The 18783-nt window shown below is 36.4% G+C and overlaps 1 protein-coding gene across 4 annotated transcripts in view; it reads right to left on the bottom strand.

The window, feature by feature from the left end:
* Window positions 1-2438: 2438 nt before the first annotated feature.
* Window positions 2439-18783, bottom strand: part of FAM3C (FAM3 metabolism regulating signaling molecule C) — a 33472-nt gene continuing 17127 nt past the window's right edge. For 2 of the 4 annotated variants that reach the window (XM_055711704.1, XM_005441775.4), the window contains exons 2-10: window positions 17485-17546; window positions 14606-14710; window positions 13457-13486; window positions 12923-13046; window positions 8058-8116; window positions 6629-6679; window positions 6053-6137; window positions 4115-4241; window positions 2439-3041 (exon numbers count right to left, since the gene is read on the bottom strand). In XM_055711704.1, coding sequence (XP_055567679.1) covers window positions 2952-3041; window positions 4115-4241; window positions 6053-6137; window positions 6629-6679; window positions 8058-8116; window positions 12923-13046; window positions 13457-13486; window positions 14606-14710; window positions 17485-17497 — 684 coding nt within the window. In that variant the 5' untranslated portion in view covers window positions 17498-17546 and the 3' untranslated portion in view covers window positions 2439-2951. The remainder of the gene's footprint in view (window positions 3042-4114; window positions 4242-6052; window positions 6138-6628; window positions 6680-8057; window positions 8117-12922; window positions 13047-13456; window positions 13487-14605; window positions 14711-17484; window positions 17547-18783) is intronic. The other 2 variants (XM_055711707.1, XM_055711705.1) reach the window with 2 other exon arrangements.

Below are 18783 nucleotides of genomic sequence, written 5' to 3' on the forward strand. Positions count from 1 at the left end.
AATTAAGAGCTGTGCTTTACAATGAAGTTGCCTTCAGGTAGCCTGAATCCCAGCTCCTTAGTGAAAATGAAGTTACAACCTTCTTGTGTCCGTCCCCCCCCCCCCCCCCCCCCCCGCCAGCCCCGTCTCACAGCTGCACTCCAAGGCAGACATCCCCCATGATGTTTCTCTCCTTCCCTCACCGCTCCGTTCTCAACAAGTCTGCAAGATGCTGCAAATGTTCCCATCACCCTGTGCAGGAAAATACGCATCCTGGAGCTCTGTCACACACACGTACTTTCACACGAAGTTACCGGTACCAAATGCCTTCATCTTTGCAACTGAATACTTCCTACCGCCAGCTGTGGGAGACACCAGGGAGGCCAAAAAAGTAATCTTTGTGCCTGGCAACTCAAATGAAATTTAGATAGATTATCAGAAGGTCTGACTTCTTAAGAGTAAGCATCAGAAAGTTTACCTCAACAGGGGGACACTCTAACTAGCTCACTTAAGGCAGAGGAGATGGTATGACTAGATCTTGTAGCAAGTCAACAGACCACGATGATGGACAAGAGCAAGGAGACCCCGTTTGCATGGCCACTCCAGTACGAGTTCAGTATACTTGAAGAGAGTCTTACTAAATGTGATACGCTAAAGCTGTCAGGACATGGGTTACAGAATAAGAGGAAGATTTCCACCAAAAGCACAAGAATCAAGTTATTTAAGAGGTTACAAAACCAATATTTTATTGCTTTAAAATCCATTGTGTAAAGGTTTTGTGGCAGGTGCAACTTTAAGGGGTTAAAAGAGTCATAATATATTTACTTAATTTAGATCGCTAAAAAAAAAAAGGCAAAAATTTAAAAGTTACAAGGACTAAAAGAGGTCTGCCTTTAGTCTTATTTTCCCTCCATTTAATTCTGTAGAGGAAATTTTAATTTGATCAAAGATGAAATATTCAATGGCATTCAAAACCAAAAGAATAAAGACAAGATTAGTCCAGGGAAACTATTAATGCAGGCAAATGTTTTTTTCCTCTTCAAACCCCTGCCAAGTAACTTCAAAATTGTTTTGATATTATTCTGGATAGCAGCATAACCAATACTGGCATATGCACCAACAAAACTGTATTTCTGTGAAAATTCCAGGAATTACAGAATTAGTTCTCCACAACAGCCTGTTATGAAACAGAAATTATTTTCCAACTGATAAAAACAGGGGGGGGGGTACTTTGGAAAAAATATACATGATTTTGACATGACCACCTACACAAGAAAATCTGAAACATTTAACAAAAGCTGTTTCACTGTATAAGGTGCATTTATTGCTGTTCTATATTAAACATGAGGAAAAATCACATTATTTAACAAGCTAGTTAAACATAGAGAACAACTCAGAGTTCAGTCTTCCTCTGGTATCACAGCCTATTTATTTGACTTACAAGGTAATTCTCAATATTGCTTGAAATTTTTAGTGCACAGAATTAATTTTGTCTCAGAAGGAATCAACAATAATAGTATTTTGAGTGCCACCGTGTTCAACTTGCACTGTGGGTTCCTGAAAAACCCTTTGTGACTTATGTGCCATGGTACTAGCTAGAATTTTTTGGAGATTATACAAGAACTCATGACATAAAGCTCCAAGAGATTACACCCAATTCTGCGTCAGCCCCTATTTTGTGAATACCAACACTGTCAGTAATACCATACCAACTTAGTTTTAGGAAAAGTTCAAGCTGGCCCTACTTAAAAGAAACAAAAGTTTCCAAAGAAAGCTATGTTTTCTCACAGCTCTGATGCAAGCTAAAGAACAGGCCACTTCAACTTGGTCCATTTATTTTCCATAAAAAAAAAAAAAAAAAAAAAAGATGAAGGAAACATTGTCAGTTAAGTGTCACACATTGAATAACCCAAGACACAGTGAGATGTTCCGAGAAAGCATTGCAAGAACAAGTTGCCTCAGCTCACAGTAGATGTAACGCAGGTGGTAAAGGAGCACAACTGTGCACGCTAAAACAGCTCTCACTAGAAGGCTGACTACTTTCTAACAGGCTCTTTGCGATGGGAAATTTATTCCTGATGTTACAACTAGAAGAGGAAGCTATTCCGTTATGCACATTTACTATGTGATTAGCTACTACAGCTGAACCACGATAGGTGGAATCAATGGTTAGGCATCAGTACGAAAATTGCAATCAAAACTGAACAAGTTAGCAGCAGTACTGCTCCTTTACGTGCCAAGTCTCTTCCACAAAGTAAACATTATTTTCAAATACAAATCCTTCCAAGCTGCTTTTAAATATCCCACACACTGTTTATGTATTTACTTTTGTTCTTTCCTCAATAAAAATAATTTGTTGTGCTTCTCATGGCATAACCGTGTTACACTACCATGTACTCTTCCGTTGCCTACTCAGTTTTGATGGGGGAACTACATAAAATAAATTTCTGGAGCACTTATTATTAGAATAACCAAATAGCTTTAATAAAAAGTGTTGCTGCCATTAAAAAGGCAGAGGATAAAAAAAAAAAATTAAAGCTCTTTATTAACTTATCACTAAAATCTACAATATTCCACAAAGCTTACATAAGTCACAGCAACATTACGCTGTTAAGAGGACAGTACAACATTTGTCAGGATCTGTTTATTATCTGCATATGCAATTTATTAGCCAGTTGATCTACAAGATATTATTTACCACAGGCAAACTAGATACTGTGCTTTTAGGAAACCTGCATAGAAATGTTTTGATGTTTCTTTTATTTTGGATGTATTTACAAAAAGGATTTCTATGTGTGTTAGCAATAAATAATCCCAATATTCAAAATGTCAGTGCTCATGCACACACCGACAAGATGGTCGCATGCTTTAAAAATATTATTTACAGTACAGTCTCCTTCATAGCCCTCTCCCTAATAATAGCAGAAAGTGCATTTTCTTCTAGAGTCTTTCTCCTTTCCTTTTGTTTTCATTTAGTCTTGCTTCTGAGGGATACAGCCTTCCATCTCAACAACTTCTGGCCAGCCTTCATACTTGTTTGTGTCCTTGTTGTTCTTTATATGCTATAAATAAAAAATATCAATCTATTGTTAACATAAAGTCATTAATCCTTTTGCTTTAACTCACAACTTTAAAAGACATTTTATTTGCTTATTTTCAGGCCACGGACAAAGAGAAGACATCACTATCAGCCTCTTGTGCTTTGTATTAAGTACAACAATCTCTCAGTATTCAACACAACGTAACTTGTTTAGACAAGTGTATGCTAAAAACAGTTAAGCCATACCAGGAAAACATGTTAAAAATTTGTTTTAGATGTTTATTTAGGAAGACAGACAAGCAAGGGAAAGACCAACTGCATTACAACATGAACCACTAGGAAAATATATATGAGGATACTAAATTTACAAGGCACTGAGAGGGAACAGTTGGATTTTTAAAGAACATTATTTAATGTTGAATGTTCGCCTTTTTTAAAAATTAGAAGTTTATGTTTCTACCCAGCAGCCATCTGCAGTCAGGCAAGACGTGGCTGCCTCCAAGAGTTTGTCACTGCTCCTGCACTAGTTCCCACTCCCTTGCAAAGCTGGTAGAAAAGAATGTGCCTTCCATATTGTCCTAGTACAAAGCTACCTTTACCGGTAATTAAAGGCAACAATGACATACAGAATTGTAACAGCTGAAGTACGGGAACATACTCAATTTCATGAATTTTGCTATGGCAGCAATAATTTTTGACAGAATAGCAAAGTGAACAGTGGGGAACGCCAACACCTTAACTACCACTTACCTTTGGGAGGTCTACCATTGTTGCTAGTACATCTAAAATACAAGCATTAGGCACTAAGTTTTGAATTCTTCAGTTCAACTGGATTTATTAAGAAGATAAATTACCCAGTTATTGGGTTAATAAGATCTAGCCCATATAAGATTTTTTTTTCTTATTTCTGAATCACCAAAGAATCTTTTTGTACATTTAAAAGGAGGCGGCTAGTCAAGGAATAAATTTGAAAATAACAGTGTGTCACTACTGCAATAGATACCCATCTTGAACAAATGCATGGTATTTATAAAACATGCTATGCCTTCATTAATGTAAGCTGTTAAATTCCAGTAGAGCTATAGAATCACAGACCTGTTCAAATGGACTTTTGGTCTTAATTCCTTTTCCACCGCAGAAGACCCAGTTGTCTCTAAAGCCAAGGTTAGTAATAGATGTGCTTCCTAATTCAGCGATCAGTTTCCGTGCTTCCTCATTAAGCCTTGAGCAAAACAGAGTTCAGTATGTGAATAAAATACATGCCCTTACGGCTTTCATTGTTCAATGGACCATTCCCGCTTTAATCTGATTAAATATAGTTTAAGTCAGTCAGTATTGGACAAGATCTTTCAAAATCAGATAAAGCTAGTTCTAAAATCACCTGATCTAATGAGCACTGCTCTTTAATATTATAATCTCAATGAACCAGCATACAAACCTATCAGTACATCAACAAAAGCCAAGAACCTTCTCCTGTGAAAATACAGACATACATCTCAAGTCATGTTAGCAATTCTCCTAGAAACTACAAGAGTCAGCTTTTAAAGTAAATGTTGTTTGCAGGCTCAAGCTGAAGTCTAGATAAAGCAAAAGCTATTTTAGATTAAAAGAATGAACTAAATATATGAAAGGAAGTCTTGTCTGCTTGGGTCAGTTAAAAATTTAGAATGCTGCCCCACAGCATCGTCCAAGTATGAGATTTTAGTACAGAAGGGAAAACAATTCTGTAGGGTAAGTTATCATTCCAAAACCTCCAAATAACAGCTCTTTCTTTCTTTCTTTCAGTTACTGCATTTGCTCGATCACTAAAAAGATACACAACTTCTGATTATTACTACTTACTGAGATATAATTGTATGACTGACTTAAGCTAAAATTATGAAAATTACTAAAGTACTTTGGAGGTTTTTCGCATAACGCACACTCCCAAGTTTCTAAAACATTAGGGCAGCTTATATTTAATTAAAAAAATAATTACCTTTTAAACATATTGGTTCTTCATAATTTTAATGGTTTTCAAGAACTGACATTTATGATTGCCATCAACCCTCAGTGGTAAGGTTTTGGCTAATTATGTCATATCACTAAGAAGCAGTAGTTCCTGGCTGTCAGCTTGAATGGGCCAAATTCACCTTCTTGGTTAGCTGATATTTTATCTACATACAAGCTTTCAAAAACATCAGCTGTGACAAGATTATTGAAACAAACTAACTACTTATTATCTAAAACATCAAAGAAGAAAGGAAAATGAGCAAAAAGAAAAGTTACAGAACAAGTGAACAGAGCAAACAGAAGATCCAGCCTTGGCATAAAGAAGCGTTAAATTGCTTCCTTCTCCTAAAAGCAGTGAACATACAGACACTTAACTATTTGCTGCAAATATTGCACACTGCAAAGTCAGGACTTTGTCATAGGAAAGCTGCTCCTGTATCAAAAATACAAACAAGCTATGGATAACAAATTGTATGAGAAGAGAAAATAACGTACAAAACACATCAGTAAAAAATTAAATATTATTAGAATATTGTAAGAAAAGGAAACAAAAAACCCCTCTATCAGCCAAAAAAAATTAAAAAGTGGGTACAAATGCTAGGAGAGCACGTAGAAACCTACAGGGTCTTCAGGAACCATATAGCAATTGCTAATTAGTCAACTATTAGTCTCTAGCCTTTTCAGATTTTCAAACACTTGTGATATTTCTGCTAAAGGGTTCTCATGGTTTAACAGGACAGGGTCTAATTTATTGTTTCTCTATTGCTGGGATCACAAAAGCAACACCTAACAGTCCTCTATGTAAATACATACATAACCCATTACACCAGGTTAGTTTTAACTCCATCTTTGTTGTCCCCAAATCATATCAGCATTATAAAACTAATAAACTGAAAGCATAGCTTCAAATCCATCATCTTGGAAGAACAAAACTTTATGAAAAGTCATTTTGTGATAAAGAATGCTTTTTTTTCCCCCCCCTCAGTATAAAACAGCATTTAAAAGCTTAAGCAATATTTGCTGTATAAATAAATTACATACTTGGTTGCACCATCATCATATGTTCCCATTAACACTATTGTTCCATCTTGGATGGACTTCAGAAATTCAATAAATGGTGCCACATCTGAAAAGAGAGAGAACACAAACCTGTTTAATAACATCCCATATTTAAACACCTGCAATGCCTTCCTGTGAAAACACTCCTTTTAAGAATATTGGTAAGTGTACTTATAAATTTACACAAAGATGCTAAGCGGAAGAAAGGTGAAACGCATCAGAGAACTTTTACATTTTATAGAAAGGGTTTCATCCATATTGTGTAAAGACATAACCACAAGTGGGAACTACTCGGGAGAACAAGTGCATTTGTTTAACCAAACCATTCCCTCCCACCTCAACTATTTGTGTTTCTTTAAAGTTGCACTTTCATCACAATTACAAAGGTAGAGGTGAAGCACACCCTTAACTATCACCTTAAACCACCACACGAAATGGAGATGGAACCTGGGGTAGGGAGGTGCGGAAGGGAAAAATAAAAGTTAAAAAAAAAAAAAAAAAAAAAAAAAAAAAAAAGGCATTTATTTCTCTCTAACCAGCTAAGGTAACTGTACCTACCTCCTCCCCACATGTCAAAGAATTTAGTGTCTAATGGTTCTCCTGTTTTGCCTGGAGAAAAAGAAATATTTGGTGTCATCAAATAGAGCCAAAATTATTTTAGAGACAACGTGCCCAACTCTTCTTAATGACTCTTTCAGATGAAGTGCTGCAGAAGACACCATATAAATCAATTACTATGGTAACTCTTATCTTTTATTAAGATTGCTCCTTAAACAGCATAGTAGTTTGTGAAAAGGTGTAGGAAAAGGTAAGGGGGGGGGAGTGGGGAAGAGAAGCAGCAAACTTGTATTTTATATTCCACTTGAAGCAAAATCGAACAAAAAGCCCACAGCCTCTGAAACCAATAAAGTGAATTCACTTCATATATTTGCTTTTTTAAAAAAGTTGTTTTTGCAAAAATAAGATAGTACAGCTATAGGTTGCCTTTAGTGACATGTGAAAAGTAAGAAAGATTAGAAATTACACTGTGTGTTTTGCTACAGACTGGAAATTCTCGGTCAATTTAAACATCCAGAACAAATAGAAGAAAGTGAATGAAATAGTAGTTTCATTAGCTGCTTGCTTTTTTTTGTTGTTGTTTTTACTATGCTGTTGACAAACACTGAAGTAAGGTAGACCGGGGTTTTTTAATGCATACTTTCATTTAAATTTTGAAAGACAGGGAGAAAGACTGGCAGCTATATAATACAGAGGCAAGTATTTTGGTTTTGAACAGATTGAGACAATTTAGGAGGACAAAATAGGATTAAGGCAAGTATTGTTCAAGTCATGCTTTAGATGACATAAACCTGAGTACAGTCCAAAAGCAACATGAATTTATACTGCAGTGAAATGACAAAGTGCTATCTCAGTGCTACAAGGAATTGCTTCCTACACATTAAAGACAAATCCGCCAGTATTGACATTCAGTTCAGCTTTCGAGGTGGCACACAGGTCAGTTTGTTTGGTTTTGATGGAAGAATCCTGAACACAATTAAATAACATGACATATTTAGGCAGAAGATCTATAGATATGGATTAATCAAATATACTGATTTCAAGCTAGAAAATAATGAGCTGGTCTTTCCATGTAGTAACAGAACTGTCAAGCAAGTTTCACTGAAAAGAGAGCAAGAGAAGAATTTCGTTTACACAGCTTTATTAGTAATGGCAATGCACAAAGTGCATTAGGAATTTATCTCATATATCACCGAGACTGTCACCACACAGCACTCCACTATTGTTATTACATGTTTTTAGAAACAAAAATGTAGGTTTTCTGCTAACAAAAAGGTTTAAGTGCCAAGATCTGAAACGATCTCAGTATAAATATGACTAATATTTCCTTTTCTTCTCCTGCTTGCCTTTCACCGTCTCAGTATTTCACCTTAAATTTCAGAAAAAAATTGAAAATTAAGACAGTCTGCTCACTCAAAATGTCACTTACCGTTGACCAAGGCCACATTTATTCCTCTGCCAACATTATTTTTAACTCCACTCATTAAACTGAAACAAAATAAACAATTTTATTTTTAATAGGACAACTTACTGATGTGAAATATTTCTGGGTTTTAGATAGGATCTATCAAATTGTGAAAGATACAGTTGAAAGACCATTCATGAGTTACTTAAATAAAGCAAAATCTCCTTGAACTAACCTGTGTGCTCTTATGGCACCACTGAATTGAGAACAATAGAGTAAATATTCCCAGCTGTATTCATTTCATTTGATCGCTTAATCATCTTTGTTTCAGAGTACGTGTGTGTATATTAAAAGTGTCATAAAAAAAAATAAAAGTGCTGTTAATGTAGTTAAGAAAATTCCCTGCAGTTAAAAAGCCTGAAACAATAATTTTAGGAGCTTAGCACAGTCACATAACCAACATTTTAAGCTTTTTTGTAAGCGCATGATGAACAAAAATGTGTCAATGAGTTTAAAAGCTAACTGAACAGAGGCATTTTAAATCAATATTGCAGCATCACATATGAAAGTCAAAGCAGCTATCTACTTGTACCTATACCAGGACACCTAAATCCAAGAAAAAGAGTAAATACACTGATGTGATTTTAAACAAAAGTTGAATATAATCTTGAAGTACAGCTACACATTCCAACAAAACTGTCACAATCTATTGACACCAATTACTTGGCAAAACTCAAAGTAGCAAAGGAGCTGGAGAGAAGAGATGCACTGTGAAATGGAAGCCTTCCAGAGCTGTAAAGAATGTGAATTCTTCACGGGAATGTGAAGACCTGGCTAGGATGCTGTGCTGCCATGGGCTGTGGTGGGTGTACCACTCCAGTGAGAGGAAGCTTCCAGACTTCCTCATCCTTTTTCACTGGTACTGTGTAAAGAGATCTGTTCTGCCTCAGGCCCCAAATATCCCAGCATTAACATTTTGAAGCTAGGAGTAAAAGAGTTAACATATACAAGGTGAAAGAGGACTAAGGGTTGAAAAAATTACATAAATTAAGATGATGAAGTCTTCAGCTGAGATTCATGAAAGCACCACTGCGTAAGCATATAGGTGCACATATCTCATTAATTACAAACACATTCTAACAGATGCTTTAATCCCATTCTGATCAAGATTTCTTTAACCTCTGTAGCTTGCTCTAGGAAGGGGCTGCAGATGTGCACAATCCTGTTATGTTCAAAACTTTTTTCACATTTCTTCTGCAATCATATGGTTGTCAGGTCACGTCTGAACATCTATTCTAAGCAAAGTTTCAGAAGGACCACATCCTTACATACACAACTGCAACGTCAGTTTTGTCATGGTAACTTAATAGTGACAGGCTAGAAACAAGAAACGGTCTATCACAGAAGTATGACAAAAATTGTCCTCTCTGATGCTATCTTTTGCATCCAGGATGAAGACAGAAGCCAAAATTTAAAGGAATGTTGAATTTAATAGACAGCTATCAGGAACAGACTCAGTATTAACTAGTTCAGAGATGCCATGAAAGATTACAGGTTAATGACAACTCTTGGCAGAGTGACTTAGGTTGTAAAGAATTTGTAATCAGAGATGAAAGAGTCCATATTCTTCTGTCAGTCCTCTAAGTCATACCATCTGCCAAAAAATTCTGATTAAAACTCTTAATTCAATAACTTCCAGAACAGAAGACTTGAAATTTTCTAGTTAGTAGGGAACTCCAGAAGTATTTCAGCCACTGGAGGATCATTTCTGCTCTGATCACATGACTTTCATGTCACATTTAAGCATCCGTTATACAATATATATATATTGTATATATACATGTATATATACAATAAAAACAGATGGCAAATAAAGACTGAAAACATAAATGAAAAAAGGCAATGAAGTTCTGAACACATTCCTTTGCTCATATAAACTTTACTGGACATTTCATTTACCAAAAAGAGTAAGAACTTCCCTTTATTTTAACTACAAAATTCTCTGTAAATAAATGCCAATCAAAAAATACCCTATACTGGGGTGACTAGACACTGAAAATCCACAGGTACATAACAAAAGTTATAACAGATTTCAGACAACAAAAAAAAATCCTGCAAATATGAACACAAGAATTATTAAAGGAATGTAGCGCAACATTCCGCTACAAGGCTACTGCAGCAGTCTTGGAACTGGCTTCTTAATAGAAGTAAAACTGCATGGAGAAGTTGCTAGTAAAGTATAGTGATATCACTCCTTCTCCTAAAAAGCCCATGAAGTAGCAGCTACAGTATCTAATATTTTGATGATGACTACAGTATGGTTTTTTCTAATTTGAATTACGTCCTTCCAATATAGAACAAGGCTATAACTGAATTCCTATACAGCAGAATTCCTATTCCACTCCAAAATACCTATATAATTAAAAATTGAGAAATTAAATGGATTTTGAATTATATTAGCACCTTTAGTGCTCTCATAAACCAAGTGACATCTTTATGTTTAATACACAGCAAAAACCCTACACTGTAAATATCATTGACGAATGGTAAAAATTTGTCCCTGCTTCCTTGTCTTGGGGGTATACAGAAGAATACAAAGCAATCAGAAGAAAGCATTTGGCAGGAGTATGTTCACAAAATATCGCTAAAAAAAAAAGAAAAAAAGACCTACTGAAGAGGACATCTGTTACTTTAGAGCTCTGAGATGCTACACTTTACACACTCGAGACAGCTCATGCGCTGTCACAAACACAGCAGGCTGTAATGTGACGGTTTTCTCACAGGAGGGCAACCGTTCATCAGTTTCAGAATTCTTCCAACAATCTATAATCAACAAGTTATGGGAGCTTTTGAAAGAGAAATGAAACATCTTGCAACCAAAGCAGGAGATAATAGAAGATTAATAACATTTTCGGGTGTACATTTAAATAGACATGACAAGTCCTGTTCAAAGGAATTCAGAAAGATTTTTCCCAAGGGAAACTGGACTTCAGACTCCAATAGCTGTGTACTAAAGTGCACACTAGTATTAAAAGAATAAAGGATTTCCTGCCAGCAACTACTTTCTTTTCGTCAGTTTCTTCAGTGAAATATCCAGTAAAGGATTATTATTATTTATTTTTTGGACAGAAACAACAATCTCCTCAGCTAATCAGTAAGTGACACCTTAAAAGAAAAAAAAAAAACAAAAACCAAAACCCACAAACAAACAAAACCCAAACCCTACAATCCTGAAGTTAAAATATTACTTGCACTCCCACAACTTTTAGTCAGTGAATCACCCTAAGTCTTCACAGATATTAAGCTTCCTAGCAAGCAGAATAAGAAGGTAGCAAGTTTTGTTACACCAACAAAAACACCATGTAGAGAGATTAGATGAGACCGTCCAAGGTCACGGAGCAAATCCGTAAGAACGGAAAGCAGAACCTCGCAGCTTTTAGTTAGTATGTGTCATCCCTGAGCTCGTGCTCACTTTGCATGTGCTCCCCAAGTACACGCTCATGCTCCACTACACACATACTCCTACACAAGAGAGCAAGCTTGAGCTAAGTCAACTGCACATAAAAACACCTTGAAATCTGAATGGTGCTCGTGTTTCTGCTAATAATGCAAAGTGAAGAAGCTGTACATGTTTAGTTGTCAGCGAAAAATCCCGTTTCAACTTCACTACATCTTAATTGCTAGTTAGTGCTAAAAATACCGTCTTCTAAGATCATTTAAGACTAATCTTACAGAGTTACTTTACCGAGTAAAGTGATGGAAAATGTAAACCAATCCTTTTTATTGTCTTGTAGATTAGTTATCCTGTTTACTATATTACATAGGATTATGTTGTTCACAGTGAAGTTGCCATTTGCTCCAGAATTCATTAGCACTAACTGCTGTACACGCCACCTGAACCACTGTTACTAACACAGCGTGGGATGAACAGCTAAACCGGAGTAGTTTAAATGCAAATGAAAGCAAAGGCTTGTAAGGGTGACTGATATGAAAAAAAAAAAAATCTCCTTTCAGTAATGCTAACATCATGTCTTTTCTGACATATGACATGTAAAATTGAGTGGATAGATGATGCTATACAAAGCTGCACACTCTGGGTGACAGTAAGCAGGAACAACCTAAGAGCAAAGAAACAGGCTAAAAAAAACTATTAATATTGCTATTATGGGGAAACCCGAAAGGTATTCAATATTCTAGACACAGTATTACTGATAATACTGTGTTAAAAATATGGTTATAAACAGGACAAACTCAAAACCAAACTGTGTTTCAAGAGTTCCTTTCCTCATTTTACAATTATTTTAAGTTTATTGAAGTTTATTAAAACTTTAATTAGCATCAGCACAATAATGACTGATCATTAATATACTATTTTTCCCTTTTATTTTTTCTTTTTAAGTTATCCTTTAAAGAAAAGTGGAAAATATGTCCTGACATTGGTACTATGGAAATAGACAGTTTATAAGATGACTTGAAAAAGACAATTCCACAGCACGGTTTTAGCTGATGACCTTCAGTTAGAGGTAGCAACAGTGATTACTTAAAAATACAGTTCTTCGCAGAATTACTATTACAGCCACAAGAACATGTTGCTTGCAGGCAAGTTTGCATCCGGCCTGACAAAGTCAAACTAATACTTAATTCTGTAAACTGGAAGGTGTCAGCTATCTTGCATGTATTAAAATACCATACATTTCTGCATTTACTGCCAAGTATTAAGTATGCTTCATCAGAGATTAAGTTATAATGCAATATAATTTTTTCATGTGGTCAAACCGTTGGCAAAACAAAACCTACGAAGCATCATTTAAACTACTGATTTTGTCTGCAAAGGGATCCAAGGCAGCATCTGAAAAAGATACTTGGAGACAACAGGTAAAAATACTTACACATTATCTTCTACACAAATTTTAGGTCCAACTACATTCGCTGCTCCACTTGCCATTTTGAATGCAAAATGCTTTTCAGGACAAGCTTTAGAGATCCCACATTTGTATCTTGGAGGTTTTGTAGCTTTCAAAGGGAAATAAAACAGGATTTTAGCCACAGGTAAGCTCACAAAGAAATACTAGTTTTCTGTACTAATTCAAGGAAAAGAGCAAAGACAAACATCTCATCTTCAGTTTCATAGCAGCTTAAAATAATCTAGGTTTCTGCGGTACCTCATTATTCTGCTTTTTATTCTCATCCTGCTGCTTGCTCTGGCACTGTCATCAAAAGCCACAAAATAAAACTACAAGTGAAACGCTAGCAAAAAAGACTTTACCAGAAATTTAGGAAAGTCAGGAAAAGATGAAAATTAGTTTCTGATTGCATTTAAAGTATTTAAAGTGTAATTAAGACTTTAACTATGAAAATTCAACAGTCTTTCCATTATTAGTGAAAGCAAGTCACAGCAGTAACACATGCATATGAACACTCACAGCGTGCAGCTGCATCCAGTGCTGATCTGGCTAAAATGCAGAAAGAAAATTTTTACAAGATGTTACTATTAAAGTGTCATCTGCTATAAAATATCCTATTAATTTAAAACCTTTCTGTACTCCTATAATAACAGGCCGGTTGAAATGAAGTATCAAATAAATCTGAACATTATGTTCCCGATATAAAACATTACACAACAGAAGAATGGAAGTGATCGGGAACCACATTTAGAAGCACTGCCTTAATTTATGACACTCCGATTAACACATGGAGGTATAAGACCACCAGGGATTTGTGGAGGTGTGGGCGGTGAAGCTAAATTAGTACTCTTCTTACAGCTTTACCAGGACAGGGGTTTCTTCCACCTAACACTGGCAGCCCGCAACTCAAGTGCATTTGAACACAACCACGGATGAGTCCCTTTCCTGTGATAGCAAGAGACACCAGTGACCTCATCATGCACATATCTATAATATATCTGTCAATATTTAATGACACCTGTGTCTCTTCAATGATTATTTAAAGATGCCTCTGGTGACAGGTTCAGATGTCAGCTTACACTGTAGCAGCCTGGAGTTAAACAGCATGAACCCTACCCATGTACCTAAAATTGTTTTTTTGTAATGAAAAATCCCTTTAAAGATAAAGTTGGTTCAAAACATAGACTCTGAATTTTGAGTCACCTCAGCTGCTAATCATTTTCTGTGTAGAACCTGGACACATCTGAAATGTTTTTATTAGTGTACCTGTGCAAGCAAAAACCCCCACCGAAAATGTAAATTTTGAATTGCTTAAGAAACAGAAAGGCAGAGAGCAGATTCCCAGAACCATCGTTCAAGTCACCTAGTCTACAATTCCAGACTAAGACTGTAAGTACCAGTAAACAGAAAAAAACAGGTAAAACTATGCATACTTGGCAGTCAAAAGAATCAAACTGATTAAGAGAGTAGGTTAAATATTTAATACAGAAAATAATACAAATATATATGTATAAGATATATATATAACAAGGACACACATTAAAAAAACATGGAATTCTTAAGTGTAAGAGTCTAAAATCAAGCTTAAAGCAAAATGAATATGATATTCTTGATTAAGGCTCAAGTATGTATTAATAGATGTTCAGAGAAAACAAAGTCATCACTTACCAAATATGTGTCCTAAGTTTGCATCCATTTTTATTTCAAACACTTGAGATATGACATAAAATGTCAATAAAAATATTGCTATGACTACTACCAACTTTGCAGCACCTATTCAGAAACAAAGAAAAGTTTCAAAAAAATTACCTGCAAACAGTAACATTAAGTTTACCGAAATTAACTACATGACACATGTATCAGATTACATTAATGGGAACTCAGAAATAGGATGGTCATTCGTGGACTCCCTAAACGGAAGTAATCTGCAAGAAATGGACAGCATAATGTGCCATAATAAAGCCCATCGGGTTACCATACCAAATACATGCCCCGCTCCCAGCTTTCTCCAGCTTCGCGTTTGTCTGACACCAGAGTCCACCAATTCAGCTCAGCAGCTAGGAGAAACCAGGGACTCTTCCATGGAAATCCAGCTTAACAAAATTAACTAAGCTGATCTAACTTGCAAAAAGGAAATTACAAAGGGGAAATTCCTACCTCCCCCCATTCCACTTCCCTGTTCTTAACCATGTGTACCTTTTTCCCCACTGTTCACAAATATTCTCCCCACCCGAACTGAGTTACCTCCACTTCAATGCATGGTCAAGACTGAGCGATTAGGGATCCGTTCATATACCATAGGCCGGCTGCTCTGGCCAGTCAGGTCTGAGCATTACTTTAAAAAAATCCCAAAACCCAACCACACAACAAAAATAAAACCTGCCTCATCTCCTTTTCAACAAATTTAAATTACCAACCTTCAAAAAAGTGAATTTGAAGACGCAGAAGAGCTAATTTTAAAAGTAATAAAAAGCAGTACCTCTGCCTCCCCCCACCACACACACCCCCTTTTAATATGTTGAAGCCTCAGGCAAGCTTGAAGTTTTCCAAGCCTAAGTTCCTCCAGTTCTGAGCAGTCAAACTATCGCCTGGGAGAAGGGCTGGAAGCACACAACCACGGCATTTTACATCTGAATGGAAAAACTAGGTGTATGTGGTACTGCCATGAACCCCACCACTTTTTAGCATTATTTTCAATAGATTTTTACAGAATACTCCACTCTCAGCTTATTGTAAAATACTAACTGACTGAGAGTAGAAACTAGGTGAGGAGGTCCCAGATCAACATCCAACATCGTGCTTTCCTGTCTCACTGTGGTATGTCAAACTATTTGGAAGAAGCAACCTTAGAGCATACTTCCATTTCTTACATTGCTAGCCAAATAAACCCTTCAGAAAAAAACCAAATATAGGTACTCCTGTAAGATCTCAGACTGCTGCTGTGATGGGCTGTTCAGAAAGTCTTAAAATAGACAGACTGCTCAGCCTTCAAAAGGATGAGAGATGTTAATCAATCCTTCCATATAGCTAAAATTAAAAAAAAAAAAGGGGGGGTGGTGGTGGTGGTGTATAGAAAAAGAAAAGAAAGATGAAGTAAAAAAACCAAAGCTTTTTTTTTTTTTTTTGCTTGTAGTTCAGTTGTCTTCAACCACTCTCCCTTTTCATATGTGTGAAAATACAACCACAACGCAGATGCAAACTTAATTGTAAAATATTATGCTGGAACTCCAAAAAGTATTGCACTTGAAGGGAAATGAACCACGTGTAAGCACTAAAGAAAACAGATTATCTGAGCATACATTAAGAAGTGGAGAAAAGGTTTTCACAACACTGCTTGCAAAGACATCATGCTACCAGAGTTTGGAATGTGTCATCTAGCAAGTGGCACTTGGAGAGCACGTTCTTTCAGCAGATTGTAGGAGAGATGAACAAGAACTCAGTCTGAGTACCAACCATCCCCTCCACTCTACATCTTGAGCCTTTCAACTGAACTGTGAGCACTCCCTCTAAGGGAGAAGTAAGAAATCTCCCAGAAAATTCTTCTAGCACTTGAACCAAAACTAGCCTGTTTCTTGCAGGTTAAACATTCTACAGGAACTGCCATATCTTCTTTGTCTGTGGGTTTTGGCAACAAAAGTAGCTAGATGGAAGAAAAAAAAAACAAAACAAACAAAAAGAAGAGGTTTGGAAAAGTAATTTTCTAGATGATTTAGCCATCTTCTAAAAATTGCAGCATTTGCCAGTTCTTTATCAGATTTACTTTAGCAGGTTGCTCCCAGTTATACATTTTGAGGTTAATAAAACAACTTTAGAAACAGTGACAAAAATCAGGACTAATTTAATGTATTAAGAAGGTTAACATGCAACTCTTGGAAAAGAGGGTGTCATTCTCCCCTAGGAGAGCCAACTAGTTGCTCCTTCTGCAAGGTAACACTACAACTATCGATAAAAGCGCGATGCATCAGAAACTCAAAACCATTCAATTGCCACACAGGCTATTCTACTGCAAGGAAACGTCAAAAATAATATTTTATTGCCGTGTTATATTGGCAAAGGTCTTTTCACAGCCACTATACCTTCTGTCAAGTAGACTCACTTTCTCAAACCCTTACGACAGTAACTTACCTCCATGAAAAGGCTTTTATAGCTTTCAACCTCCCAGTAACCATTCAGGAAGTTTCACACACTCTTATAACAGTCCATAGCACTTTTGATCGAGGTGTGAGGCATGGAAAAAAGTTGCTTAAGACATCAACTGGCTATTTCCTTATTCCTTCATCATCTTGCTGAATTAGCAGTCAAAGTATGTCAAGTCATGGCACCTTAATCAGTCACTGCAGATCAGCTGAAGCGTTTTAACCAGCTGCTTGCTCTTGGACTGTCCCAAATTCCAAAATGAGTTTCATTAAAGATCAACTAAAATGCAACAGCAGTGCCTGTTATGCCAGTTAAGGTTATTTTAAAACCATATGGTCACAAGTTGTTAATGCTGTTTATAGCACTTGTTTCACAAGCGGCAAAAGTCTGATTTTACTGAGCATACTTACCCGCTATTCTCATGTTTAGTCTTCAGCCAACACTAATGACACTACTGCATTAAAATAGCCACCTAGGGAAAAAAAAAGGCACATAATTGTAATTACAGCCAAATAAGCAAAAACCAACACAGATTTTTCTAGCCAGTAACATTAATTACTATCACCCTGAATATCTAATTCTTAACACTCACAGTAAAGGGATGAGACTTAAGATGGATTTCTGATGTATTGCTTTGTTACTCCACAAAACAACTGTTTTGAAAAAACATTAAATTAATTTCATCAAATCCGCTACAAATTCCATTATACTTTCAACTCTTCAATCTGCAACGTAAGTATTTAATAGTGCTATGTACGAGCAGTCTTTGATTTCCTAAACTATGCGATAAACATCAACAACTCCATCTGCATTGCTTCAAAATCCTAGCAACTTTCAGATGCAAGTTATTTGGTAATATAACCTAGCAAACTATGCATTACAGGGAGAAAGATTAAAGTATTTTGGCCTTTAGGATACTGCATCAACTGCACTCAATGAAACTAGAAGGAGGTTATCCTAATACTTTAATCTGCACATTACAGAATTGTAATACATTTGCCACTCATGGCAGCATTCAGAAGATTCACGTGATTGTCAACGCTGACAGAAGCACCAGCCTAGAACTATTTCAGAATGAACTGAAAATCATCACCTACGAGCAAACAACACATAAGCACACGAAAAACTTTCTTCCTGAGAAGAGCTTGCCACCACAAAGTCAGGACAGGCCACAAGCTACACAGACTGCTCAAAGGCTACTGCATTCTCAAGCAACCCCTTGTCCCTGGACTGTAGCAGATCTCTTGCCCTCTGCCTGCAGAGCCACAGCTGCTGCTGGCTCTGCACCACGGTTATGTTCTGCCCACACTGCACGGAGCCTGAACATCATCGTTCTCAAGTTTCCCCCCGCTCCCAACTCAAGAAGCACAGAGCAAAGACTGTGCTGCATAGACACCTGCAGCCACTTGGCACCCTCAGCACTGACACGGTGTCTATGCAAATCAGGTGTGTCAAACATTGTAATCTTTACTAATGAAATACAACATATCTATTAGAAACACAGTAATTTGTTTTAGAACATTTAAGCAGACTAAGCATGTAAAAATTTCTTTTAAATTAACTAAAACTAGAATTTGCTCAAAAACATTATGCTACCTGAACTGTTCATCTCATTGCTTCTATTCTTATCATCATAAGAAAAAGCTCTCAGTTACTTTCAAAAATACAAGGCATTCAGACAAATCACAGTCTGTAATCAGTATTTCCCT

The sequence above is a fragment of the Falco cherrug genome, chromosome 5 (assembly GCF_023634085.1).
Source record: "Falco cherrug isolate bFalChe1 chromosome 5, bFalChe1.pri, whole genome shotgun sequence".
Lineage (NCBI taxonomy): Eukaryota > Metazoa > Chordata > Aves > Falconiformes > Falconidae > Falco > Falco cherrug.